Source organism: Podarcis tiliguerta (genome assembly GCF_965153285.1).
Source record: "Podarcis tiliguerta genome assembly, chromosome: 3".
NCBI lineage: Eukaryota > Metazoa > Chordata > Lepidosauria > Squamata > Lacertidae > Podarcis > Podarcis tiliguerta.
Window position 1 is genome coordinate 64311002 of NC_139536.1, and position 27644 is coordinate 64338645.

At 39.2% G+C, this 27644-nt stretch overlaps 2 protein-coding genes across 4 annotated transcripts in view; one reads left to right on the plus strand and one right to left on the minus strand.

The window, feature by feature from the left end:
• The window catches only part of HDDC2 (HD domain containing 2), a 34437-nt gene extending 10451 nt beyond the window's left edge, over nt 1-23986 (plus strand). Inside the window, exon 6 of one of the 2 annotated variants that reach the window (XM_083435156.1) lies at nt 990-1264. In XM_083435156.1, the coding sequence (XP_083291282.1) occupies nt 990-1027 (38 nt within the window). In that variant the 3' untranslated portion in view covers nt 1028-1264. Of the gene's footprint in view, nt 1-989; nt 1265-23966 lie in introns of those variants that run through there. The other variant, XM_083435159.1, reaches the window with a different exon arrangement.
• On the minus strand, nt 1-26192 carry TPD52L1 (TPD52 like 1). 2 transcript variants are annotated; one of them, XM_083435139.1, is made up of 7 exons: nt 25959-26192; nt 12924-13039; nt 10524-10672; nt 7919-8020; nt 3460-3498; nt 2450-2510; nt 1-817 (listed from the first exon to the last, which is right to left on the minus strand). In XM_083435139.1, exons 1-7 carry the CDS (start codon nt 25978-25980, stop codon nt 686-688), a joined length of 621 nt encoding a protein of 206 aa, XP_083291265.1. In that variant the 5' UTR covers nt 25981-26192; the 3' UTR covers nt 1-685. The 2 variants fall into 2 exon arrangements, with proteins under 2 accessions (XP_083291265.1, XP_083291266.1); XM_083435140.1 differs by having other exon boundaries at nt 25883-25983.
• Nucleotides 26193-27644: the final 1452 nt, after the last annotated feature.

A 27644-nucleotide genomic window follows, 5' to 3' on the forward strand; every position in this document is an offset into this window, starting at 1 on the left:
TAGAGGAAAAGCAAACCATTTATTAGAAACATAAGTACTTTTGCTGTGGCAGTGAAAACAGATAAAAAGGGAAGAACAGTCTCTGTGGAACAGTGGTGGGTAGGTAGGCTGGTGCCTCAGGACAAAATGGCATGTCTCATGAAATAGCTGACCTTTAAAATAAAGCTAGCCGAAGACAGAAGCAGGTAGGAGAAGAAAGAGAAACCATAAGATTTGAAAAGTGAGTATTTAAGCAATATATTATTTGAACAGAATGTTCAAAAATTCAGTATATAACATATATACACATATGGACAAATCTCTAAGAGTACAACATTGGTAGAAGCCTTTTTCAAAAGTGCCACAACTTTCTTATAGTAGCTGGATGTGTAAAAGCATTTATGAAGTTAAGACTCCAAGCTTGTTCCCCCAGAATAGGACTCACTTATTTTTTTCCATGCAATCATGTATGTAGGCAAGTGACCACATAAAGAAATACTTAAAGAGTTAACTGGATAGTATATGGCAACAGATAGCGATCATTTCTGGCTTATCACAAGAATCACTGTGGTTCACTCTGGGTACTGTCTGCTTTATGCTAATGTTTCAGCATACAGTCATAATTCTGAAGCAAAAATAAACAGGGCTTCATGTGTGAATTGGACCTGAGACATGGGATGGAGAGAATGATTAGCATCCCTTCAGTCTAGCATTGAAGCTCCTCTTCTGTTTCTGGGAGTCGAGTGCTCACAGCGGAACTCTGAGCACTGGCATGGGCAGCAGAATTGAGAACCTCCTCAAAACTTCCTCCGGTATGGCTCGCACCTCCAACTTTTGTCTGAAAGGGAATGAGCAAGGGCAGTCAGTAACTAACATTCTGCTAAACAATTTGCCTCAATTTTCTTTTTCATTCTCAAGCCAAATAAACGCTTAGGACTATTATAACTCAAGGGGCTCTGTAACGTCGGTTGCGAAGAATGTTAATTCCATGTTGTCTTTTGTTTCCTCAGCTCTCAAGGTAGCAGATTATAACTATAGCGTTAACTAAAGGCAAGGGTGGTAATGAATGTTTAAAATGGTTCCCTTTGTACTAGATGCTAGAAGTTAGTGCCAGATTGAGAATAATGTATTGATATGTACTGACTTCCACAAAAAAGGTAAGAGGGAAGCTTAAAATGAAATGCTGAATATGATACAGCAGCAATTTACCCAAGGTTAACTTCCAAATATACATTCTGTTCTGTGTAATTTGACTCAAACCATAATAAATCTATATTGTTCTTTACACGTGGGAAATCGCTCAGTTTATGAGTAAACTAAATGCCATGCCAGCTTGGAATTCAGCTGGTTATCAGTAACATGGGAGAAGACAGCAACCTAATTGGTTAGGTGCTCAGATAAAATAAAAGTTGGTATATGACGCTGTGGAGCTTTGCACTATTTAAGTATTTGATTCTGATAAAGGTTGGATGAACTCTTGACAGCTTGACAAGTTGTATTGAAAAAGCAAGGGGATTTCAGAGCAGTCCATCTTGCCTTTGGCACAAGTGCTAGCGGTGACCAAGCTGGCAATATTTTTTTTATTCTCTTAGGCTGTATCTGCACCATATTTGTCACATTTAATCAGATTTAATCTTGTCCCCCTATCTCCCAGACGACATTTCATGAGCACAGACATTTACTTACTCTTAAATATGTTTAACTTCTCAACTCAGGCCAGTATCTTTTATAAGCCTGCTTCATTTTTTAAAGTTATTTTGTTTAAAATAATATTTTCAATTAGGAAAAATATTTCCTGAGTAGAATCTTTATTTTTAGTAAGCATAAAAGGTGGGTTATTAGCAAATGGCAGCTGCCGTGGAAATTCCTTCATCTTCCTTGGTGGTCTTAGCATTGTTTGGTTTTACATCTTTTTACAGATAAATAATCACAACTGACAAAGAACAAACATGCACTACCAAGCCAATGCTCATATTATATGTGAACAAACTATTTTGAGAAGTGTGGGAGGCCCAAGTATCTATACTCATAGAAATTAGATTAATCTATGCCTCCTTAGCCTTGACTGATAAACATGAGCCCAAACAGGAAAGTCTTAGTGCTTCTGGAATGAGTTTTGGCTTCACCCTTCAGGAGAAGGCGGCTTTACAATGTGACACAGCTACCAAAGATAGGTTTTTGTACCATGTTGCCGTGGTACAATCATGAAGCTGCTCTACTGATCTTAAAGCTCATGATGCAACAAAGAATAGGAAGTTATTTCTTAGGTACACACGGCTTAAAGGGAACACTGGTTTCTGCTGCACTGATGATGTACAAATGTGCACAGAAAATTCCCTGGAAGTGTAGGAACAATCAAGGGTTCATTTTAGGATAAGGTTTGGACTACTCTGGCTTCAGTTATTTTCAGTGACACACCACAAAAATTCGCTAGTCTGGTCATAACACTTCCCTCAATTCTAATCCATACCTTAAGGCTTGTGACAGTGGTCTCAACCTTTTCTTCAAAGGATTTGAATGTAGGAGAATTCCTAGAATAAGGTATAACAAAGAATAACATGATAGTCTCACGCTTGTTCATGCCTTAAATGCTTCTGGATGTTTGCAGGATTGGGTTCTGATATCAATGGTTTGTGACGCCATCTCTGGCTTCTAATTACCACCAAGCTAAGGGTCAAACCAGCTGCAACATTATTTGGTCATGTGTGTGTTTAACGGATAGCCAGTGTGTGGATACCCGAGCCATATTGGGATCACAGTTTAAGCTTCAAGTCTTAGGTCATGCTATGATCCAATGGAAATCGGGCACAAGAAGGCTTGATCCTGATTAGGATGCCTTGGGGAAAAGGGTTAAAGCAACCTATGGTCTTAATCTGGTTAAAAAACAGCCAGCATGGGAGGCCTTAAACAGCCACCATACAAGGCCATGTGACATTTGGCCCTGAGGAGGTGTTTTTTAAAACTACAGACATGTGGGAATGGATCATATGCCCTTCATATTACTTCACATTAACTAATGTGACACCTGTTTACCTTTCTGATGAGCTACAGCGTCCTTTCTGTGACAGGGCTTTCTAGGGAGCACAACAATTACTCCAACTTGCCTCCCAGCCAAGGAGAAAGGACTCTGGTTAGGAAGGAGAAGGTAGACCTGGCCCTCCATTTCCTACCATCCAAGCAAAGTGGCTCATAGCCATAACTGTCTGCCAGCTGGGGCAATTCACAAATGAAAACAGTGGCAAAGCTTATTTGAAAATATATTTCAGTGAAATCTATGAGAATGTGGATTGGGAATCTGACTACTCACATGTGAACAACAGAGAATGGCCAATGGTGCCACATTTGAATTTCCTACTGATCCCAAAGGGTTACGACAATTTAAAATTCAGTACTAAAAACAAATTACTGTCACAGTCATAGTGTGAAGCCTGAAAACACACATTCAAAGGTCAGGATAAGAAGGTGATGTGGAACTTTTACCTCATAGCAGGCATACTCATGGAATGGCGAATAGAGTAACTGCAAATGAAAAACATGGAAGAGAGAAAACATAAAACTTTATAAAATGACAAATACAAATAAAATCAGAATTGCTGGCTAATTTAGTTTTTAAGTAAGAATTTCTGGCACTCTTACATCCTGGAAAAAAGCAATCCTGAAACTTACTAGGGGAAACTTAGGGGTCTTAGGACGGTTCACAGATCAAACTTTGGGATTCAAACAATTGATGAAATTAATTATTGTTCTATGATAATGCCCACTCTCAGAGAAACAATCAAAAAACAATTTTACTGAATGTTTAGTCCTTATGTTTCAATCTTGAGTGGTGAAGGGAGGATTGTTGTTTGGTAGAAATGCATTTTGAAAGCTTCCATTATGGGAAATTTGGTCTAATCTAATCAGGAGCGCATTAACAACATTCTGAATTCTATCCAAGGTTTTCTTCAGGATCTTCAGCAATTTCTTCACTGCCTAATTAAACTATAAAATCAAGGTGCCCCAGTTGAAATAATTCAAGTTTCTAATCTTGGACCACAAATGGAGGAAATCATGCTGTGTCCTTTTTCATAAAACAGACTATGCCAAATGCAGCAGCAACATGCGTTTATCTTACCCAATTGAATGTGACCTGGAACAGCAGCATAAGGAAAAAATTAAGAAGAGTTAAGCACTGGTATAATTACAGATCTCACCCCCACCCCCAAAATCCTGAACATGGAACACATTTTAAATGTTTAAATTTAGCTAAGTTGCTAACTGTTCATGCTCTCTTTGGAAACCTGTGAAGTTTGTAAATGTTGAGCTTGCTTCCACAACAAGTCACCAGCTGCAATTTCAAATTGGTTTGAAGATAAGCACATAATCCAGTTTGAAAACTAGCCCACCAAAGAGCTGTGTCAATTAAGCATGAGATTCTAAGCAATCTGTGTTTGTTACTGAAGCCTTCGTTTCAGGCACAATGGCATTCAGGCAGAACAACATAACATGAATAGCCCTGACTCACGACTGCCTTAAGAGAACTGGATAGAACATCTCATGTATTATCCATTAAAACTAAATTAATACCAAAAGAAGAGTGGTCAGAAGGCCAAATAATGATCATTTCTTTTTAAATAAATAATGCAAGTGGGAAGAGGGAGTAGAAGCTTCAAATAATCACAACCCCTGGACTTCTGCATTTCAGCTCTATCAAATCAATTGCAACAGATGCAACTTTATGGCAGTGGGACCAGTTACTTGCAGCTGATAAAATCGGATTACAGAGCAAAATTAAACACAAGGGTCAGTTAGAAACACTGGGAATTGTTTATTGTATGAAGAGCAATTGATCAAGTACTGCTGCTGTGAAACAGATAAGAGAATCTCTCTTTTTTTGTAAATATTTTTTTATTTATTTTCAATAAAATCCTCCAATTAAGGTAAGAGAATCTCAAGCAAACTCCATTTTAATAAACGGAAGTCCAGTAGCAGCCCCTGGTGGACCACAAGCCTGGCAAATGTAATACAACTGAATGTACTAACTGGAGAAACACAACCCAAAAGGCAAAACCTTGCTAATTTAAATTAGATCAACTGAATTCTCTGATGATGCAAGCTCGGTCAAGTCCTGAACTTGGTTGCTACATAAATATCGTGCCATAAAATCTTGTAAATTGTCTTCCACTTTTACTGTTGATTTTTTATATGTCACTAAAAAGCATATTCCTTTTCTAGACAGACTACAACTTTATAGAGCTGTTCTCTTGATACCTTTATTCAGTACTGTAACAAAACAGAGAGAGACATGGAAGGTACAGATGAGATTTGGCAAGTGGCAGCTTACCATGGCGAGCATAAAACTGGTTGGTCTTCATTAACCTGTCTAGTGATTAGAATTCTACCACACATCAGGGGCATAGTAAAATATAAACTATAACCACCCAATGAATTCTGCACTCCCATTTTTCAGCTGTAGTGGGAACTACACATGCAAACCTGGACTGTGTAATTCCCAGTGCTGGAGCTCCGCATCTAGCACTCATAGTTGTATATGCTATTCCAGATACTGATTTTATAAAATTTTAGATACTGATTATTGCGACGAGAAGGCGGCTGCTTTGGTTTTAATAATATATGTACTTCCTGAGCATTCATATCTATGAGTTGCCATGTCCCAGGCCTGATTAGCACTCTTCATCAGGTTTTATAACAAGATGCTCCAATGGATGAAGACCCCAGCCTGAGGGCTTGGCATGAAATAAAATGTACACCCTGCATAATTCACATACACATAACTGCAATTCTGTGCACATTTGTTTGGCAGTAAGCCCCACTGAACTGAGTTAACACGCAAAGCACTGCACTACAGAATACTAAGCAATTGTTTCCTTCTACATTTTAAGTACTATAGATAGTATTTAGCACCTCTTTTTACTTCAAATAATAGTGAGCAATTATCTGAATATTTGTACATGTGGCACAGCCCAAACTTAAAGACACAGCATTGCTCTGTAGGACCACAGCATCTAAACACTTAACGAAGTTAAGAAAGTTAAGAAACACTAATCATTTCAACATAATAAGAAATAGCTTCTGCCCTGAATTTATCTTTTAATTCCCAGGCTGATAACCAAGCTGCAATCAGCCCTCCAGCTTTCCTGCAGAATGAGGCTGGCACACAAATTCCTTCCAAACTACTGTGGACATTTCCCTTACAGGAAGCAGAAAATAATCCCCTTTAAAAAGCAAGTGTTATGCCTAAATCAGTAACTGTTATTGTCAAGCAGCTCTTCAGTGATCAAGCAACTTATTAATGCAGTGCACTTAGACAATACAACATTTCTGATCTAGCCCTGTTTGCAATTTCTTCCTATTTTATTACTGCAAGGGGTATTCAAACATGAAATAAGCATTTTAAACTATTTGTACAAGAGAAAAATGATTCCTATAAAAATGTTACACTCTAGCTTTTAGTCTATAGGGAAAAATAAATATTCTAACATCACATTCCTGGTTTTTTTTGCTTATGTGCATGGGTGTGTGTTGGTGGTGGTAGTGAATAGACAAAATATTCTCTGTAGTACCTACCAAGTACCAAAGATTTGTGCTAACCAAAGTAAACCTTAAAATGACATGGAAGCAAAGGGTAATTCCTCAATGTACACACTGTGTACAAACAGCATCTCAGCATCTTTTTCACTCATTATTTATATGGCACCATCAGTACACATTATTATGCATTACAGCAGTATTCTTCAACCTTGGGTCCTCAAATGAGTTTGGACTACAACTCCCATCATCTCCGACCACGGGCTAAGCTGGTCTATTGGGGATGATGGGAGTAAGTCCAATAGCATCTAGGGACCCTATCTCGAAGAAGAGTATACACAGATAAATTATCTACACCCCAAAGAGCAAGCAGTCGGAAGAGAAAGGAGGAAAAGAGGGGACATGGCTAGGACAAGGTCAGCAAGGGACAGCACAAGCAAATGTAGTTCATAACTGGTTTCCCTTCAGTTGAGGATGAAGGTGTTAAAATGGCAACACGCTATTCAATTAAATAGAACACTCAGTCATTTGCACCTGTAATTACAGAAACCCTAGGAATGCTCTCCCAATTCCTTTAAAGTCACAACGAGGCTTTCCAATGAAGTCAGTGAAAAGAGGCCAAACTAGGTGTAACTTAAATCAGGATTAGAATTTGGTCTTTTTTCTTTTCTTAGCTAATGACCCCAAGGCATTCAGAAGATTGGTGGTTCTGTGGAAGAATGTGTTTAACCTTTTATCCTGTACCCTCCTACCCTCTTTGTAAATCCCTCTATACCACAAATTTGCTGTTCGTTCCAGCAAGTGAGGAAGCAGACACACTTGCCTTGCTCCCCTGAAAGCAGGGAGATCCTTGCTACCCTACAAAGGGTAAAATCAGCAATTGCTTCTTCCTCCAGATTACATTTTGGGAATGAATACTTTGAATCTCTGAACTAATCTACCTTTCCTTGTGTAGAGCATTCTGTTGAGTCAATGAAGGGAGATATGGATGGTTTGACAAAAGTCTTTATTAACGTTCCTTGGGAAATTGATAGAACAGTAAAGCTGATTTATTTGTGTTTCAAGAATAGCTTCGAGGCACGCTTCACTCTTCAAAACATTTCTCTCTCCAAAATCCCCATTCATGAAAATAATTAGGGGGATGCAATTGTTGTATCCCTGCTGATGTATTTTATGGCATTATTTAGAAGATGGAATTCCAACATGTAATCTCCCTGGTTTCTCTGGTAAAGTGCCAGGATTTAAATCAGGAATACAGCTTAATAAGCTTAATCATTTAGTTCCTTTGTGATAAACAGGAAAAAGTCGCCTTAGCCAGGATTCAATGTAAATCTTGCAATGCTGGGAATTAAAGAACTGTGGGAGGGTGGGATTTAATTTTCTCCCAGAAATTAAATCAAAACGTCTGTACCTCATATCCCCAAACTTCTTGCTGATGACTGTTCCGACATTGCTGAAAGCTGCTGTTGCCTTTTGACCTGCTTGACTCAGAGTCTCTTGTGTCTTCTTGTATCTAAGAATTAACAATTATTACAGTGTAAGCAAGTACCCTTTAAGTTCAAGGCATTTGCTTCTCATACTGTTCAAATCAGAAATCCATCGGAACTGTAACTGCTGTACATTAAAATCATCTGCAGGAACAGCACAAGAGAAGGCGGTGGTTTTAAAATAGCTTACCAAATGCTAATATTCATATATGGGAGTTAACTGTATTTTATATGGCCCAAACATAAGCTACTTTACCCATAGAGAAATTGGTAGAAATAAAATAATAATATCAGGATGTACCCAGAATTGCCAGGGCATATACAACAGCAAAAGACAAGTCTCCAACATTAAAAGTACTTTGCTGCCTATTTCTCTCTAAAGTTTGTTCCTATTCTAGTTAATACATTTTTATACTGTAAGCCTTACGGTAAAGGGCAGGCAATAAATAATAATCATAATCGCTACTACTACTATTAAACCTGTATGTGAAGAAGCATTCAAAATATTTTTACCCTTCTACAGTCTGATGAGCGAGAATGTTGAGAAAAATTCTACTACTGCATTTTGTATAATAGCAAGGTGCATAACTGGGACAGAGTCCTTGGTCACCAAATTTCATGTTTTTTCTTCCTGCTTAGAACTGCAAAGCACACCACCATAGGCATAGTCAAGCCAATGGCAGACCACCAGTGCTGGCTGGTGGGAGGCATTGAGCCTGATGGATCACAAGCTGTGCAGAGTGTTGGAATTCTGATCAAGGAAACCCAGTTCAAATCCTCACAAAGCCATTACACTCAATGGATGGTCACTGGTAAACTGCTATCTCACAGCCTTACCTACTTCAGAGTTGCAGGGATAAAATGTACCAGAGCTCCTTGGAGGAAGGTGGGGACACAACTGTAATATGTAGGCAAATAATGATAAGCCATTTCAGTAATTTTGCAACACTGCAATTATTATTCTAGGGTTCCTTGATAGTATCTAGACCACAGGTGCGTATCTCAAACAGTTTTGCTGCTTCTCCTAAGAGTCAGATAATGCAAAGAATGCTTCAGCCACAATCCTCTTAAATTTGCACATGGCTGATTTATGCAACATGCTTTGACTTGCTATGTTGCATTCTTCATCAGGGTTGCTAAGCTTTTTAAAATTCAGAGGCTACCTATTCAGCTACTAATCTATTTGCTGAGTGTGCATTTTCACAGTTCACCTTCTCTTCTGCCTGGAGATATATATTTAAGGTACTAGCCTTTAAAAAATGCCATTAATAATATATTGTTCATATTTTCATTACTACTATGAAATAATAAATGAACAGAATGGCATTCAAAAAATAACTATTCAGATTTGCACATGCAGCTGGTACAACCATCACAGTAGAAACCAATGAACAAACGTTACTGCTTGTTTTCTTTAAGCCAGTTCAGGAATTTTTTCTATTATTAGAATGAAGATGACTGCAACTAAAATTCTTTCTCTGTTGAGTTCTTTTCCTTGTGCAAAATAGTCAGCTGAATTTTATTCAGGTTAGATGCAATGAAATCAATGGACATAATTGTGTTCTTTAATTCCCATGGGTCCACACTGCATAAAACTTAGTTGCATGCTGTACCATGCATAGTTTCCATCCTTGGAAGGGCTCCAGTGTGCTGTGACCAATATATCTTTATGTCTGTTGTGAATAGAAAGAATGCCAGCTCCATCATGTCAGCAGTGACCATCATTAACGCTGGATTTATGGTAGCACGGGCAGTTCCTCTGCATAGAGCACCCAACTGAGGAGACACTAATTGTTATAGTAACAACAACAACATCATTTATACGGTGTGTGTGTGTGTGTGTGTGTGTGTGTGCACCAAATTTTGTCCTTACTCAGGGCATCATATTGGCAAAGTCTTCCCCTGCCATCATCCACACAAAGTAGTTCAACAACAATGGCCACCATGTTAACATGGCAGTGTCCTCCTGTTTACATGCTGCTACTGCAGTTATAATAGAAAAGAGCCACTTGTAGTAAGCATACAAAGTATGGTGGCTGCAGAGTCCATTGCACATCAGGATACTTTCAGCCAGCCCACTTCTCTGTGCTGACTGCAAAAAAAAGAAGAAGAAAAAGGCACCTGAACTATTCATAAAAAAGCAAAGGAAGTCAGGTGGCAAGAAAATAAAATTCATGTGTGCTACCTGTAGAATAAAGCATGCAAAGTGCCCCCTTGAAGGTGTATTTAAATAGATTTCAAATTACTGGAGATATGGCAACAACAAAATGGCTTTTGACTAAATGTACTGAATTATTTGCCATGTGTGTATTCCATATTATCTCCAAAGAGTTCAGGGTGGCACATTAACTGGCTTTCAGTTTTATCTTCAGCAAGGATGGGGACGAAGGCAATGCAGTGAGCTTCAAAGCCCAATGGGACTTGGAACATAGGTCACTTTAAACAAAGTCCAATACATTAGCCATTGCACCATGCTGCTTTCATAATGAGAGGAGTACAAAGGAAAAGGGTGTGCAGGTTTTTACTTACGCAGTTGTAGTTTGCACATCATGCCAGCCCTTGCTGAAGTTCTGTTTCAGTTCATTCATCAGGTTGATGCCAAGCTTTTGTTTTATTTCCACAAGATGCTTCTCTTTTGCTGCCAACACTTGTCGCAAAGTTGCAATTTCATCTTCAAGCTGAATAGAATTAGCAGAAGAAAAGTCTGCATTATTCCTCTTCATGATAAACGTAAAATGGTTTTAGGTGACGCAATGTCTTCAAGTACAAAAATGCCATGGTATTTGAATCTTTAGGCCTAATAAAGTAGCGTCAAAATAATCTCACATGTATTTCATTCCTTTTCTCATTGACCTATGGACTACCAAAATCTACAAATATAAAAGACAGAAATGGCCAGGCTAGCAAACAAGTTAGGAGCAATGTGTTTGCCTGCTCATTTCTGGATTTATTAGCCATAATGGCTCAAAGTTTGTCAGGCAATGAGCTGCACAATGTCATGCGCAAGGATCTGTATGTACATATGTACTGAACAGATGGTTAGGAAGTAATTTGCGCCTTTAAGGAGAGGCAGTATATGTAAAATAAAAATGGCTCCCATCAGTATAACCCAGAAGAGACAGAAAAAGCAGCCTAGTTAAAAAACATGCTGGCAAAGAGAAAGCTATTTTCTTTGTGTTATTATAATAAAACCAATTAAGTTAAATATAGCCTTACATTTCATTTGATTATGTAAAGCAGAATAGTCAGGTTGTAAATTGGGAGGAGTACAACACAGAAGGGCTTGGGTGGGTACAACAGTCACTTCACGTTGTTTTTACTGGACTTGGAAAAACTGATTAGTCCCAGTTTAAAGAAATAAACATCTTCAGCTACTTTTCTATTATTGCAAATGTCTCATTAAATGAAGCATTGCGGTGGATTATACAACGTTTAGTTTCATTTTCAAACTGTAATTCTCCAAGGTAGTCTCTTCAGAGACGTATTTATCTTATGATGTGAAAAATGTTAATTCCATACACAGTTAGGCCTTTCTGGACTGGACTATTTTTAACAGAATTAAGATGAGCAACTTTGCTGTCATTTGGGCATTGACTGCAATTTATACATATGAATATTAAGTTGCAGAACCTACGTTTTCATGGAGAACTAACTGCACAGAAGGCATCAGCTATATACACAGCAATAAGTTATAAATTATCTCCCCTCAGAAGCTACTACATTTTGAATTATATGTTGAATTATATGTTCCTTAACATCCATGAAAATCTTCACATTCACTGTACACTTTGTGGGTTATTCAAGAAACAATACAATTGGGAAAATGCAGTTGGGAAATGCAATACAATTGAGAAGTGGGGAATCATGGCTTTGGGGAAAATCTTAAGATGGGAATGTGACAGTTCTAAGGCTTTTAAGGCAATGATACAGGGAAATATTTTCAAAGGAACTGAAAACCAGTAGGCAAACTACTCCCATTGGAAGTACAGCAGCCACTCCAAATAGAATGAATTCATTAGAGCTCCAGAAACTTAGTAAATTCTGAAAAATTCCAAGCATTTCAAAATGCAAATCCCCAATGCATTTCCTTTGAACAATGTAATTATATACCATTTGAATGCTGTGAACAATTTAGGACAGTCTTGTGATCTGAGCTGACCTAGATTCCATTAACTGCTGTGACTACAAACAATACGTATTGTGGGATGTGCCTGGAGGATGAAGGCCTTAACCTCTGCTCACATCACTGAAAAGGAAAGACTGGGAGACAAAGACTTACAAAAGTGAAACACAAAATAATTTATGCCTGCTTTTATGACTCAAAAAGGGGTGGTGGAGACATAAAAATGAAAGAACAAATACAGTATTTTCAAAGTATTACTGTATATTAATCAAAGAAACCTCATTTATATATTTTGAACTGATGAGTTTATTGATCACATTTATACCCAAGCTCTTTCTTCAAATAACTCAAGAGTGACATACGTGGAAACACGGAATCACTCCATTTTATTCTATTAAACAAACTGTACGGCAGAAAAAACTGATACATGAAAGTTGCCCAAAGCACTTCATGGCTGGACAGGGCACCCCAGATTTTGACACACTATCCATTCTAGTGCATTGGTTACGTTCTCAATGAATCCATATGCAAGAATGCTCTTGTTTAAGGTAAAGAACTACCTGGATAGTTATTGCCCTGCCTCCAATTACGTTTTATTGGAAAAAGGTTGAACTCTGCTCAATCCATGCAGGAACCACTTCACACATATGGTGGTAAGGCATACAGTCATAGTATTGGTATTCATGCAATTGCTTTTATAGCAATGTGCCCAAGGAGCATTGCATGGGAAAAGATTGGCATCAGCTGTGATTTCCAAAACCAGCCCTTAGTTTAAGATGACAGATTCAGGAGACAAAGAACGTTACCTTGACAAGTTCAGCTTTTAATTCTTCTTGCTCTTCTTCAGAAATCATGTTGGTAAAATCAACATCAGTGACCATGTCTTCATCTACTTCATGTAACACTTGCCTTTCCAACAGACCTTTGAAAGTAAGATGACAAGTTTCAGGGATTTTTTTTCCTAGATGGGAAATGCAAACTTGTTAAAACAAAACAAAACAAAATGCCTTATGCTTGTTCAAATCTCCTTTAAATCTTTTTTTTCTGAATTAGTAAGGATCTTAACAAGGAGGGTCCATCATGTAGAAGAATAGCAAATGCTTTGTGTGCAGAATGAGTCAGATTTGATATCTAATTAACAGGTGATTAGGTTCCAGAGGTGGAAAAGACCTCTGCTTGACAATTTGGAAATCCATTGCTAGCTTCAGCACTGCTACTGCCATTTTCAGCAAGCGACTCAGAACCAAATCATAAAACAAAGCAAAAGAACAGAAGCAAAGCAAACAAAAAACCCAGAGCAGCCAACGTCTAAATATTTAACAAGCTGAAATAATGTATATGAGATACACACACACTCAAACAAACAGCAATAAAAAACATCAGTTTATGTCAATTGTACTGGAAAGGTGTAAAATTAGGTCTGATTATCAAAATATCTTTGGGGACTTCTTTATTTGATCCACAATGACTCTTTATTCCCACTTTAGCATATGTAGAAGGAAAAACAGTTATATACATCAGATGACATATGAATACCAATCCCAACTTGCAGAATATGAGAGTGCAATTGCCCTCCTGTCCCACTTGCAGGCTTCTGCTAGGCATCTGTTTGGGCACTGTAAGAACAGAATGCTGGACTAGATGGGCCTAGATCCAGCAGGGCTCTTCTTTTGAGCCAAGTGGATTATCACACATAGCTCACAGCATGTGCACACCAGTCTTTTGTTTCCAGAAAGGCCATTTCAAGTCACAGCAAAATCGATTTGTACAGGAGAAGTAAAAATCCATATGAAAGAGCTACCGAAGCGCCAGTGTACAGTCTACATTGTACAGTCACCCAGAATATAACCACAATGTTACCTTGCTGGAAAATGTGGTGATTTGAAAAATGAAATATATACCTTTTAATTACCACTTATATACATGGAAAAGAGAAACACATTGTTGAAAAGAAAATTATTTTATTGAGAGCATCCACTATTCTGCTAGGAGACATTATCACACAAGTTTTGTCACAGCAAAAGTTAGTGGGAACCAGGGTGGATAAAAATCAATAATTCTTCTGATTTAAATCATTTTTTTTATTTAATTTTTTTAAATTTAAATTGCATTTTTAAAATAAAATGCTTTTGGAGGAAAAACCTTTCTAAAGATGGTTTTCTATTTAAGTTACATTATAGTCCAAAGGCTATTAACATCAGGAAATAAGGATTAGTTTAAGTTTTTCATGTGTGCTAAAACTTTTTTTTAAAATTGTTTAACTGCATCAGTTAACAAATATGGATACATATGCTGTAATGTTATTGTTTTAGTTAAGTAAATTGTTTAAATTGTTATTAAGGAAATGATTTTTTTTTCTTCCAATAAAGTACAGCAGAAAAGTTGTCCAAATATAAACAGTTAAATTATGAAACCTCACCATAATTTCATAATTATCAGTCTATGTATTTCTAATAGTATAACCAAATCAGTAATTTTTGATATAACTGTAAAAACTACTCTGAAAATGTATTATTCAAAAATGAAAGCTTCATCTGGTTGTAAATATTAAGATGATACCAGCAAGAATGAATCTTTCTGTAAAAAATGATTTAAACGCAACACAGAATAACTGAATCTGGGATCTTTTTACATGCACAAAAATCATCTGCACCCTGTCCTCCACGCTCCATGGACAAGACCTAAAAGTTGCAATCTATTTTCTTTTGTACATAAAATATACTTGAATGATGTACCTAGCCTCTTAGCTTCACATGGCATTTCCATTTACAACTTGTCATAAGAAGGAATATTCTCTTTAAACAGACCTGTGTAAACTGAACATAGAATTTGTTCTATACTCATATTCTTACTCTCCCTTCAAAATATGCTGCTAAGCAACAAGCAGCCCAGTTCCCAAATGTTGCCATCTGCGTGTATATTTCTTGTCTTGACCTAACAGAAATAAGAATGTCATAAGGACACCATAGCACCAATTTAGATGTATTGGTATTCCTAATATCCATAAAATGCACACACAAAATATGATTCTTTTTATCCTTGTAGCAATCTATACCTTCCGCTTCCATTTAAGATTTCTGCAATTTCACCACCTTGAAAGTAAATACAGCCACTTTTTCCTGTTGTTATTCTATCAGTACCAGCAAGCTGAAATCCATTTTCTGGCAAATGGACCATTTTCTGGCAAATGATCATGTCCAGCTGGAAACTGAGCCAAATATTTTTAGTTACCGGTATTTGTTCCTTGTAAAAATGAACCAATAAGACAGATCAGGCGTGTCCCCAACTGATTCACCCCTACAAATAAATAATCTCTAGACATTCCTATATAAGCCCTCGAAAACTGCAGATGACATTTGTTCAAACACAATGAAGGTGTATTATTATTATTATATTATTATTATAATTATTTGTGTACCGCCCTTCATCCATAGGTCTTAGGGCAGTTCACAACATAAAAATGCAAGATAAAACATACAGAATACATAATAAAAACAAAAAACCAATAACCGCCTTCCCACAAACACATTTAAAAGGCCACAGAATGCAAATTAGTCAAAGGCCTGGTTATAGAGAAACATTTTTGCCTGGTACCAAAATATATGTAATGAAGACACCAGATAAGTCTCCTTGGGGACATTCCACAAATGGGGAGCTACTGCGGAAAACACTCATTCTCATGTTGCCACCCCCGGATCTCTCGTAGGAGAGGAACACGAGGTAGGGCATCAGATGATAATCACTGGGTCCGAATCAATTCATATGATGAAAGACAGTCCTTGAGGTATTGCGGCCCTGAGTCATTTATAGGTCAACATCAGCACTTTGAACTGGGCCCAGAAACTAATTGGCAGCCAGTGCAGTCGGGTCAGGATCGGTGAAACCGTCTTCCCCCGATGAGCAACCTGGCCACCAAATTCTGCACCAGCTGATGTTTCCGAACTGGCTTCAAAGTGAGCCCCAAGCACAGTGCATTACAGCAATCTAACCTAGAAGTTACCAGAGCCTAGATGACAGAAGTTATACTGTCCCTGTCCAGATATGGGCACAGCTGATGGAAGGCCATGGAGCCTCAAGTGACAACAAAGGATCCAGAAGTACTCCCAAGCTATATACTGGCTTCTTCAGAGGGAGTTGTCCCATCAAGAGCAACACTCTGGATATACCCTTGATAGCTCCCAAAAATCAAAGGAGCCATAATATTCCCCAAATTTGAAAAGTCTTCTTTTGTGAAGTTGTCTTTTGCTCCCCAAATCCCCAGAATTGTATTCAGCATAACATAAATATGCTTCTCTGCAGCTTTATACCAAGGCAGCTCTTCTGTTGTTCAGTTTCAGAAAACTTAATAATAAAAGGCATCCATATGTCACAGTGCAAACCTTTCTAACCTTCCTCTTGCAAGCAACAGATCAGAATACTATTCAAGCATTCTTTGAAATGCATGACATTATGCCTAAATAGCTTTTATGCAACTATTTATTTCATAATGATTAGATTCCAGTAGGAAGTACAATATGTAAATGGATGGCAAACAGGAAGCACTTAGTACAAAACACTACATTCATTTCACACTTACTAAGACATATGGTATTTACTGGAATCTAATGCTCACCTTTTTTGGCCAAATTATGTTGTGAAAATTAAGGTGCGCATTAGATTCGATGACAAATTTACATTCGCCAGCAAATACTTTTTTTGGTTTCAAGGTTCTGAAAATTGAGTTGTGCATTAGACTCGAGTAAATACGGTATTTCTAGGATCTAGGACTGGCAACATGTTTCAAAGCCTAGATGCTAGGTCCAGATATCTATGCACCTGATCAATTGAGGGCTCAAGATTTTTCAAGTTCTACTGTTATGATATTGCTTCATTAATGTATTTTAATACAATGATGACAGATGGATAACCTCTTTGTCACTTCTCAAAGCCAGCCACTTTCAGTCCGGCTGCCACTAGCCTTTTCCCCACTCCACTTTTAAGACATCTAGCCACCAGGAAACCAGAACAGAAATTCAAAAGGGGTGGAGTTGAAATCAGCACACCCAAGTCACTTGAACTATTCGTTTCTATTGTACTAAACTGATCTGCACTGTGATTGCGTCAACAGCCTAGACCCTCTAGATCTGCTAAAGAACATAGATGCCACAGAAGGAAAGGAGATGCCTGGACTGAGTATAACAGATCATCACCAACATCATCATCATCCCTATGATGACAACAAAACTCCTTCTAAAGCTGACAACACTGTGAGGGGCAAAACAGAATCAATACCCTTGCTGATCACAGCAGATAGTGCCACAGTACTTCTAAAGCCAACATGGCTCCCATCAGGTGGAATGGATCTCTGAGTGGCACAATCCTTCTAAGAGGGTATCAGTACAGTTACAGCATTGTTTCAATGGTGCTGCTAATATTCCCCTTAACAGATGACCATATTCTAAATGGCACAAAACTTCAATCTTTTTAAATACCTTGGAGCATGACAATAGAGTTTACCCATCACTGTGACAATGTGATTGGGGGGGGGGGGGAATCTCTCCAGAGCTCCAAAAATGTCAGCAAGAAAACCTGTCTAGGTTTGAAACAATATGTCAAGCACAAGTACTGTGCTGCCACTTTTCATTATCCAGTATTTTCAAGCCCATAAATAATTCTGTACCTCCCAATAATCATGCCTGCACCAGCCGCAACTTGCAAGACCTCAAACTTGATCCCAATCTGAAGAAACTCAATTCATACCACCACATGTCAGTCTTTTTATCTGGACTATTTGGGAAGGTAAACGAAGCAACAAAAGAGGCAGGCTCTTCCTTTCTCAGCAGCAAGCTAACTTTTGGAGAGTGTAGAGCTGTAGAACAGATCCTCCTATCCCCCCTTAATCACATATACTGGAAAATAAGCAAGTGGAATAGATTCCTTCTTTGGTATGCCTTTTCGCTAACCACCATCATAATTGGAAGATGTGATAAGCAAAAATAGAAAATAAATTTCAGTGCATCAGCCTTGGAAGCACCATCAAGAGTGCAAGCCCACCTCCCAGGAAAAGAAATTGCACATGTGTGGAATCAGTGATTTATGGATTGTGACCCTCCTGATTACAGAAAAGAAACTGCTAGGAATTCCTTACCTTTGAACTTATTTCTTGCTCTCCTATTTAGTTGTAACTGAGGGGGAAAGGACTGCCATCTAGCCTTTTACCATGACATTTGTATTCTGTCCTTCTCCAAAGAGTTAAAGGTTGCATAGATCTAATTTTTATCTTCACACCAATCCTGTGAGACAGGTGTGGCTGAGTGCATATTTAGCCCTAGGATTTCTACAGTTAAGCACCACACTGGCTTTCAACTCACATTAACTCATATTACTTTAGATTGATGAAACTATGTAAAGATATTTGCACAATTAATTAGTTACGGTAGAAATTTCCTCCTCTTGAATGTAGTCATAAAAAACAACAACTGGTCCAATGATCTTAACTGGTGCTTACAGGCATTACCCAACTATGTCACAAACATAAAGGATTTTAATAGACATGTTGTGTATATTTTAGAAAATACAGTGAGAAGTTCTGGGGTGCATGGGGTAGCTCAATTAGAGACATACTGTAAAATGTCAGGTTCAAATTATCCATGAAGTACAGCACATGCTGACCCAGCTAACATATGTTTCTCTGTTGCTGCCTGATCTACATTTCTATTTCTCTCCATCACATGTACAACCTTCTTTATCATCAGCTTGTGCACCTAATTAATTCAGACCTTATGACAACTTAAATGGCACATCAAGTGCATTCAAAAGAAACAACACAGAAAGAAACTTTGGAAATTACAGGAGTTCTCTGCTTCCTCTCAAACAGCTGCTTGATTATGGGTAGTTGCCAAATGCTCTCACATTTGCTTAATTATTTTAGTTAAAATGCCACCCTTCAGCAATATGTACTCAAGCCAACTGCACAATATCATTTCTTTACAGGCAGTGCATAGACTTATTATACTTCTTTCCTGCTGCTTAAACTAATATTTGAAGTCAATAGTTCTTTAAAAGCAAATTGCCATTGCTTTGTTGATTAACTGCTGGAGTGGTGTTGTGCAAATTGGGGGAAGTAATGCTACTGAAAATATTCTATTTCAGGACAACGCCATTAACATTGGGCCCTGAATGATACAGAGGTTCTAGTCTGAACAATGGTTCCATTAGGCCTAGAGATGTTAACTGTACCGTAGTTAACAGACGTTAAGAGGACCAGGTGAACTTCGAAAGGAATACTGGACTCATTGTCATAATTCACACTTTTTCAGAGATAGGGCCAATAAAATGTTAGCAGATGTGACAATCTCCCTGACAGTGGAAGAACTCTTACCCAAACCCACAGATAAGAGGAAACAAGAAAGTTATTCATAAAACACAGATACTGGAATCTTCACATCAACTCTATAAAAAGAGGAAAGAAAGGCTGATGGCAGAGAATGACAATCTTTATGATTCTCAATAAAGTAAAACAATCTTCTCCTTGTGGATTTGTCAAAACACTTGTTCAATTCTGGTCCTTTTCCTTTTTGGTTGTAGGGTTAACTGGCATTCCTAATACTTATCCACTGTGCTTGATTCATATTTTGTGGTTTTGCTATTCTATATTGTTTTGGTTGAGTGAGTGTGTTTTATTATACCTTTTTATATAATTATTTTGTATTAGCAAGTGCTGTTTGTATTTGTTAATACTTATTGTTGAGCCACTTTGAGCTGAACTTGGACGTTGGAAAAGTAGCATACAAATATTAACAACCATTACAATTAACTCTACTCTAAAAATTAAAAAAGAGCAGCTAGTCATAGACTACTCTGTCAACCAAGGGAAAAGTAAACTCTCCAAGTTGAGAAAAGGAATGGAGATAGAGGGAAAGCTCCAGCTAAAACCTTACTACTTGATAAATGAGACTCACAAAGTGCTTTAAATATAAGCTGCATAACAACAAATACAAGAAAGCAAATATCTAAACCCTCAAGGTTTTGTCCTATATTTGCTGGCATATCAGAATGCCTGGGAAATATTTCTATTCTCTATGTTATAGAAAATGTGGAACAAAGCACGAAACTCTTGGTTCAAACTGATTTTTAAGTAAAGTATACGCTGACATAATTAATAATGCACAAAGTGGTTCAACATTTCTTCCGCAAAATGACTGTTTGATTTGGGACAATCAAATTTTGGCTGAATAAACTAGGAAGTGCCCAAGCCGCATGCACCCGTGCCACTTCACTCTGCATGCTCCTTTATCTTTCACTTCTTTTTTCATGCAAGTGACAAAATAAACTTGCAAGTACCAATTAAACAGAGCTTCCTGTTCATGTCCAAACTGTGAACTACAATTAACAGCTTCCAAACAAGCCTTAAAGTTGGCTTCTGATTTTAGCTTGTTTGGATGCAATTAATCAGGATTCCTGGCAGGGCCATCTTAAGCATATCCAGCGCCGTGATGCAAAGATCCCTCCGGCACCCATCCCCCACCTCCCGTTTCCAGGAGTTGTCGACCTTTTTTTAGGAGTAGAACCCCAAAGTTGTTGACCTTTTTTAGGGAAGGTTCCCCAGACTTTTTGACTTTTTGATCATTGCAGTGGGCTGGACTAGATAAACCTTGGGTCCCTTTCAACTTTACAATTCTAAGATTTAATAAAAGGTCTTTACAGCATAATGCAGTTTAGTCCCATATGATTAAGCAATTAAAAATAAATGTGTCCCCCAACCCTGAAAATAATGCACTCAGATAAACTGGTTTGTGCAGATCTTTTTGGGTAAGATACTTTGGTCATAATAACAGGCTACATCCAGCTAAAACCTACTTAGGGCAGACCATTTGAAATTAATGTTTGGATTTTTAATTCATTTCAGTGAGTCTACTCTGAGTAGGACTAGCATCTGAGGCAAAAATATTATACAGTGGAACCTCAGGTTGCGAACATGATCCGTGTGGGAGGAATGTTCACAACCCACAGCGTCGCGTATGCGCGCACGCAGGTCACAATTTGGTGCTTCTACGCATGCGCAAGTGCCGAAACCCGGAAGTAACCTGTTCTGGTACTTCCGGGTTTGGCGCAGTGCACAACCCGAAAACGCGTAACCTGAAGTGTCTGTAACCCGAGGTACCACTGTATAGTAATAACCAACAGAAGCATTCCCGGCACTGTAAAAATATATAAGCTTACAAACTGAGCACCAGTTCTTCCCAAAGTTACATAAATGGTTAATGACCATGTTAAAAATAATCATCAGGGGATATGGTATTTGGGGGGGGGGGGGAGCCAAATGACAGTTAGCCCAGCCAAGTCAATGGATGGAGCCTCCATCAGACTCTAGAGCTAGACAGTATGGCCACAGATGCAGATTGTTCTAGTTTGGCTCCAAGTACAACAGGCCTATCAAATATGACATGGCGATAACTAGGATATTTGTGAGATTGAGATATGAATGAATTCAAATTACATGCTGCAGCTCATCAGCACTTAATATATTCCCAGTTGTCTTTTGTGGTGAAGAATTTAATTCTTCAGAATATTATTGATGAATTCCATTTACAAAATGGGAAGCAAGCCAAAAATGGGGGGAAACGCATTATGCTGCAATCCAAGCTAGAATTATTAGACAAGCCAAGAACTGCAGTTCAAACCCTTTCATTTTGTTTAATCAGCTTCTTTAAACCACTAAACAAAGGGTTCAAGGAGCATGCCTGTTACTTGAAAATGCTTGTTCCCTGTGTGGGTACCAAACAATACACCAACCTTTTCTTCCCCTCATAACCTTTTCACAACAACAAAAAATTTAACACCCCTTTACAGACCCCACAGAATAAATAATAATATGTAGAAAGCATGTAAGCAGCACAGGCACTACATGTATTCTGGGTAATCCCTCAAAATAAGGTTTAACTGCTAAGTCATTTTGCCAACACTATAAGGGAGGTGAACAGAGAGTGCTCTGGCCTTTGATGCCCATTTAGATCTACAATTAATAATTAAATGCCACACACTGAGTAAAACTGCAGATAAGAGTGTGCTGTGCGGTCAGTCAAAAGCTTCTCCCAGGCTCACATCTGTTAAATAGAAAAGCAAGTTATAGCAGAGCATTTATACACTAATCTGACAATATTTGAGGGAAGGCTGTGCATGAGGCTATCACAGGGCAGGAATGTAGAAAATGGCTCTTGGGGCTAGGGGCTAAAGGGTTCGAACTGGTGCACGCAGTTACGGTTTTCTAGCGATCATCCATAAGTTGCTGCCCATCTGCCACTTTTCTTACGTTTGAATTCCATCTTATGGTATGAAAGTGTGCGTGCTTAGCCTACAATCATATGTACATAAAACTCACTTACTACACACAGGAAGGTGCTGGGGCAACATTGTGCTTGTGTAGATGCACGTAACTGGGATTTACAGTTGTCAGTGGCTCTACATGCTGACAATTTCTTCAACTATACATACATCTATACAACATGTACAGATTATGGTGTAGTGGTTAAGAGCGGTAGTCACGTAATCTGGAGAACCGGGTTCGCGTCTCCGCTCCTCCACATGCAGCTGCTGGGTGACCTTGGGCCAGTCACACTTCTTTGAAGTCTCTCAGCCCCACTCACCTCACAGAGTGTTTGTTGTGGGGGAGGAAGGGAAAGGAGAATGTTAGCCGCTTTGAGACTCCTGAAAGGGAGTGAAAGGCGGGATATCAAATCCAAACTCTTCTTCTTCTTATTCTTCTTCTATTATTGCTCAATTCATTGTACTCAGCTGAGTGCAATGGAGCTTAGAGAGCAATCCTAACCAGTGAAGATATGACAGGACAACTCTCCTGTGCAAGACAAGTTGCAGCTTAACTGCATCTAGCAGGGGGTGGGGGAGTAGCAATATAATTCATTTGCTGCCTGTCCTATGAGATGAATTTCATTACATCTGCATTTTTGATATTGTAAGTTTATTTTATGTATTCGTTGATGTATTACTTAACACCTTAGTCTCTAAGTGGTGACCAGTAACATTGAAATGACAGACCTCTTTGACCTGAGCTGGCAGGGGTGTGTGTTAGAATGGCCAAAGCTGTACTGATGCCCAGCCCTGCTGGCCCCCCACTGCCTACAGAATGATACACGCATCACCCTGCTGGCACACATCCTTACCTTTCTGCCCACAAGCAGAGCCCAAAAGGGGGGGGGGCAGTGAAGGGACAGGGCTAAACTAGCCTGGTATCTGAGCCAGGCCTGTTGGCTGAACCAGCTGCAAGCTAGTGCAACCATCTGTCTGTCCCTCCCCTTCTGCCTAGGCTGCTGTGAGCACAGGGCGAGAGATGCCAAAGCAGCCCCACCTCCACACTGTTTTAAAGTGAATTATACTGGGTTCAGGCCAGCTCAGCTGTGGGGCGGTGGGGATTTGTCACATCCTGACCTAACCTATCCCAACTGGCCTATCTGGGAGTTAAGATTCCATCAATACTCCTAGATAAATAAACATAGAATTGAGGTGGGGAACAAAGCCCAATTACATTCAGATCAGTGTTTGAAACTCCCATTGTTCTAGGGGCATTTTGCAACGGGGAATGTCATTAGTGCGGGCAGTTTCTGAGTTCTGGGAGCAGTACAGTGGTACCTCAGGTTAAGAACTTAATTCGTTCTGGAGGTCTGTTCTTAACCTGAAACTGTTCTTAACCTGAGGTACCACTTTAGTTAATGGGGCCTCCCACCACCACCGTGCGATTTGTGTTCTCATCCTGAAGCAAAGCTCTTAACCCGAGGGTTAAGCGTAGTCTGGGTTAGCGGAGTCTGTAACCTGAAGCGTCTGTAACCCGCGCTACCACTGTACTTTAATTTCAGATTAAAACTGCTGAGTGGGAGGAAAGTAGGACCTTTTTCTGCCACCCCAATTCCAGCTACTCTGAAGACTGGAGAAGAGACCTTCTTAAGAATATTAGGGGGAGGACTAGACCATGTGAAAAATAAACATAATATTTTAGTTGCAGTTCATTCATTTCCAGCTTTTGTATTCTTTTTATAAAAATGTGCACCTAGACATATGGGCATTGTTGCACCCATAATCTTAAATGGGTTATTATGCGCCCATAAATGGCTTAAGGTGCCATTTAGCTCCTAGCTTTCATATCTCAGTTTCTAACACTGATTCAGATGATTAACAAAGACAAGTAATGATGAATTTTAAAGAACACCACTTGAATTGTTCTTGAGACAAATTACTAGCATATATATTTAATCAACAAGGAGGCTCTGAAATTTTATTCCTGTGATAAGGGAGTTGGAAGAGGTTTATGCACATTTCTCCCTCAAGAAAATGAAATCAAACATTTTCAGATATGTTAATGAGATGGAAGAGTGCTTCTTTTCACTTAAAAATACAAGGTGGAGAACATTCTGCTGTGATTACTAGGCCTAGAAACAACTCAGCAGTGTGCATGCGACTGACCGAGTCATAAGAAGGGGATTATACTTTCCACTGTGAGGACAGAGGTCATTAAGAAGCAAATGCTGCATGGAAAAGCTCTAATTTTACTAGATATTCCTTTAATAGCAAACATTTTAATGCTACCCATATAGAGCTGAAATACATGAAATCTGCCATAAATCTGATGTGTAGACACAGCAAACAGAGAAAGCTATTGGTTAGGAATAAGGTTTATGGAGCCGTAGATTTTTAGGAGGTATTACAACAGTATATTTGCTTTGAATTGCCAAGCTTGTTATGCTGCAATCCAAGCAAAACCCTAGGGAGATAATACTGCAATAACCCTCATGGAAAGATGGTTTATATATCAACCAGATGATCATTAGCAAAATAAAACTTCAGAAGGTATTGTGAAAGCTGTTTCATCCTTAAGCCCATGAGAGCCTTTAATTAAACTAAATATTTATTGCTTTCACTGCATTCGGAGTCAACAAAGGAACTTTCGTTCTGTGAGCGACAGGTAACCAGCACTCCTATCCCAGGAAGAGGACAAAGAATGTTAGTGGAAAATACAAGTGTGGAGTTGTTGTTGTTGTTGCTGCTTTAGTGTACAAAAAGGGGGTGTTTTAAAAACACATTACTGAAACATTATACACTAAGTGCAAGGAGGAGGAGAAAGAATGACAATAGAATTATTACTGGCTCTGGGTGGTGGCGAATGGATCTTGCTTGGAAAGTAACTGGGATGGCTGCTTAAACAAGGCATGCTTACATGGGAATGTATTCTACTGAACACAATGGGACTCAACTTCAGGATTGTGCTCCACAGCTGTTACTATGCACACAACATGCAAGCATGTCACACACGAAAACAGTCCAGTTATTTGGCTTATCAGATTGCACTTTATGAGAAATAAGTGGAGTGGAGGGGGGCAGGCGATTTTACTGGTTTCTCTTAAGGTTCAAAAGTGGCAGTTTGTTAAGGGACAAGAAGAGAACCGGCCATTCAAGGTGGTCAGCTGTGTTTTGATTCTCAGGAAACAGCTCCGACTGCAGCGAATCACAGCAGAGCAAGACACCTTTGCTCGAAGCACTCAAAAATGTACCTTGAGAATATATATATATATACAGCATCCATAACTCTACAGATCCACAGGAAAGAAGTAACAGTGGGCCTCACACTTTCCACAGAAAATTCATCAAATTTTGCCATGCGGGTCTCTTCAAAACTTTTTCTACCTCCTATCATGCAGAATGAGGGTGGGGTGTGGATACTAAAACATTCCCCCCCCCACTCCAATATATAGATATAGATACAGTATAGATACATCACCGAGCGCGAAGCTGAGAGGGGAAAGGAGAGCGGCGTGCGCGCCTTTCCAAACCGCTTGGCCGCCGAAGGAACTGACCTTCCTCCGCCTGCGCTTCCATTTGCAACTTCAGGGCCCTCTGGGATCCGCTTCTTCGGCTGAGGAGAGACTCGCTTCGGCCCCTCGAGCGCTGCGCCGCTTCCCGCGCTTCGCGACTGTTGCTCCCGCTAATCGCCAGCCGCTACCGGCTCGCACTCGCTCGGCTCCCTTCCCTCTCGCTCGCGCGCGGGGAGGCGCTTCGATAGAGCGCCACCTGCAGGCCCGCTTCCCGCCCAGCACCCACGCGCGCCCGCCCGCCCTCGGGGCCGCTTTTTATACACGTGACAAGCTGCGCGGTGGTCAACACGTTTCTCTTCGCCGCGGCGGGCAGGTGGCGTGGAGGCGCGCGCGACCTTCAGCTGGAAAACATACGTTTAAAATGCCTCAGATGTACTATCGCCTAATGGTTTTGCATGTAGTACCTACTACTGAAATGTGAAAAATGACTCAACAGCCCGGCTCATAGGTTCCTCATTTTTCTAGTTAAAGTGAAAGCACCGCGCTGTTTTTTCTAAGAATGGCTTTTTAAAACCCAGGTTAAGGGAGAGATGGTTTTTGTTCCTGCATGTCCTGCACTTCATACTCCCCTCCCCGCCTCAAGTTCTCTGAGGGACTCCGTGCTAGCAAGGAGCTGCAGTTCCTTTTCTGAAGAGGCACACCAAATCCCCTCAGTTTTTACTTTTAGAAAGTTAGTGAAAGTTTTGCTCCAGTAGATCTTCCTTCTTGATTAGTTCCGAGAGTCATTGTTGCTGCTTATGTCCTGAATTGGCTGGGCAGTTTCTTCTGTTTTCTGCTGCTGCTTCAGTATGTTTTTATAACGATGTTACTGTTATGACTGCAAGGTGGCTGTGTTAGTTTAAATGCAAATACAGTACATAAGTGCACAGATGAGGAAACTTCAGTGATTGGCCCGTTTAGGGAAGTTTTTAATGTTTAACATGTTTTTAATATTCTGTTGTGAGCCGCCCAGAGTGGCTGGGAAAACCCAGCCAGATGGGTGGGGTACAAATTGTTTGTTTGTTTGTTATTATTGGTGGTGGTGGTGTGGCCAGAGAGCCGGGTTTTAATCTGATACAGGTTCAGATCCAAGCTCAGCTGTGATCCTCACCTGCATGAGCAACTATCCCTTTAACCACTCTGTCTCATTGTAAGGATAACTACTGCTTTGTGTTCCTTGTATTTTAATGCTGTGAAGTGCCCTGAGATCTACAGATGAAGGACAGTATACAAATTTAATTAATAATAGTAATAATAATCCATGTAGTAATCAGTAAAGGATAGCACACAACTTTTCTCATTCTCCAATTATTTCTGTAAATTTCCCAAGGCCTAACCAACCCTTATCCATGTGTAAAGCAAACATATGAACATGTTATATCCATTTTTTCCTATCTGTTAAAGGACTCAACCAAATCCTAAATCAGCTTCAGGCAAACTGAGTAACTTTGAGCAAGCATATTCCAACTGTAATTTCTCATATATGGTGAAATGGGAAAAATAACAATGAAGCTCAGAACATAGTAACAATGAACCTGCTATGAAGAAAAGCAGAGAAAACTAGTATTATATTCCCAAAGGCTCACAACTAGTTTCACATGTAAAGCTGAACTCTCCACTTGTGATAGTGGCATTTAAAAAAAAATGTTTTGTATTGTGTATGTCTGGTTTTTTCCAAGGGAAACAAGC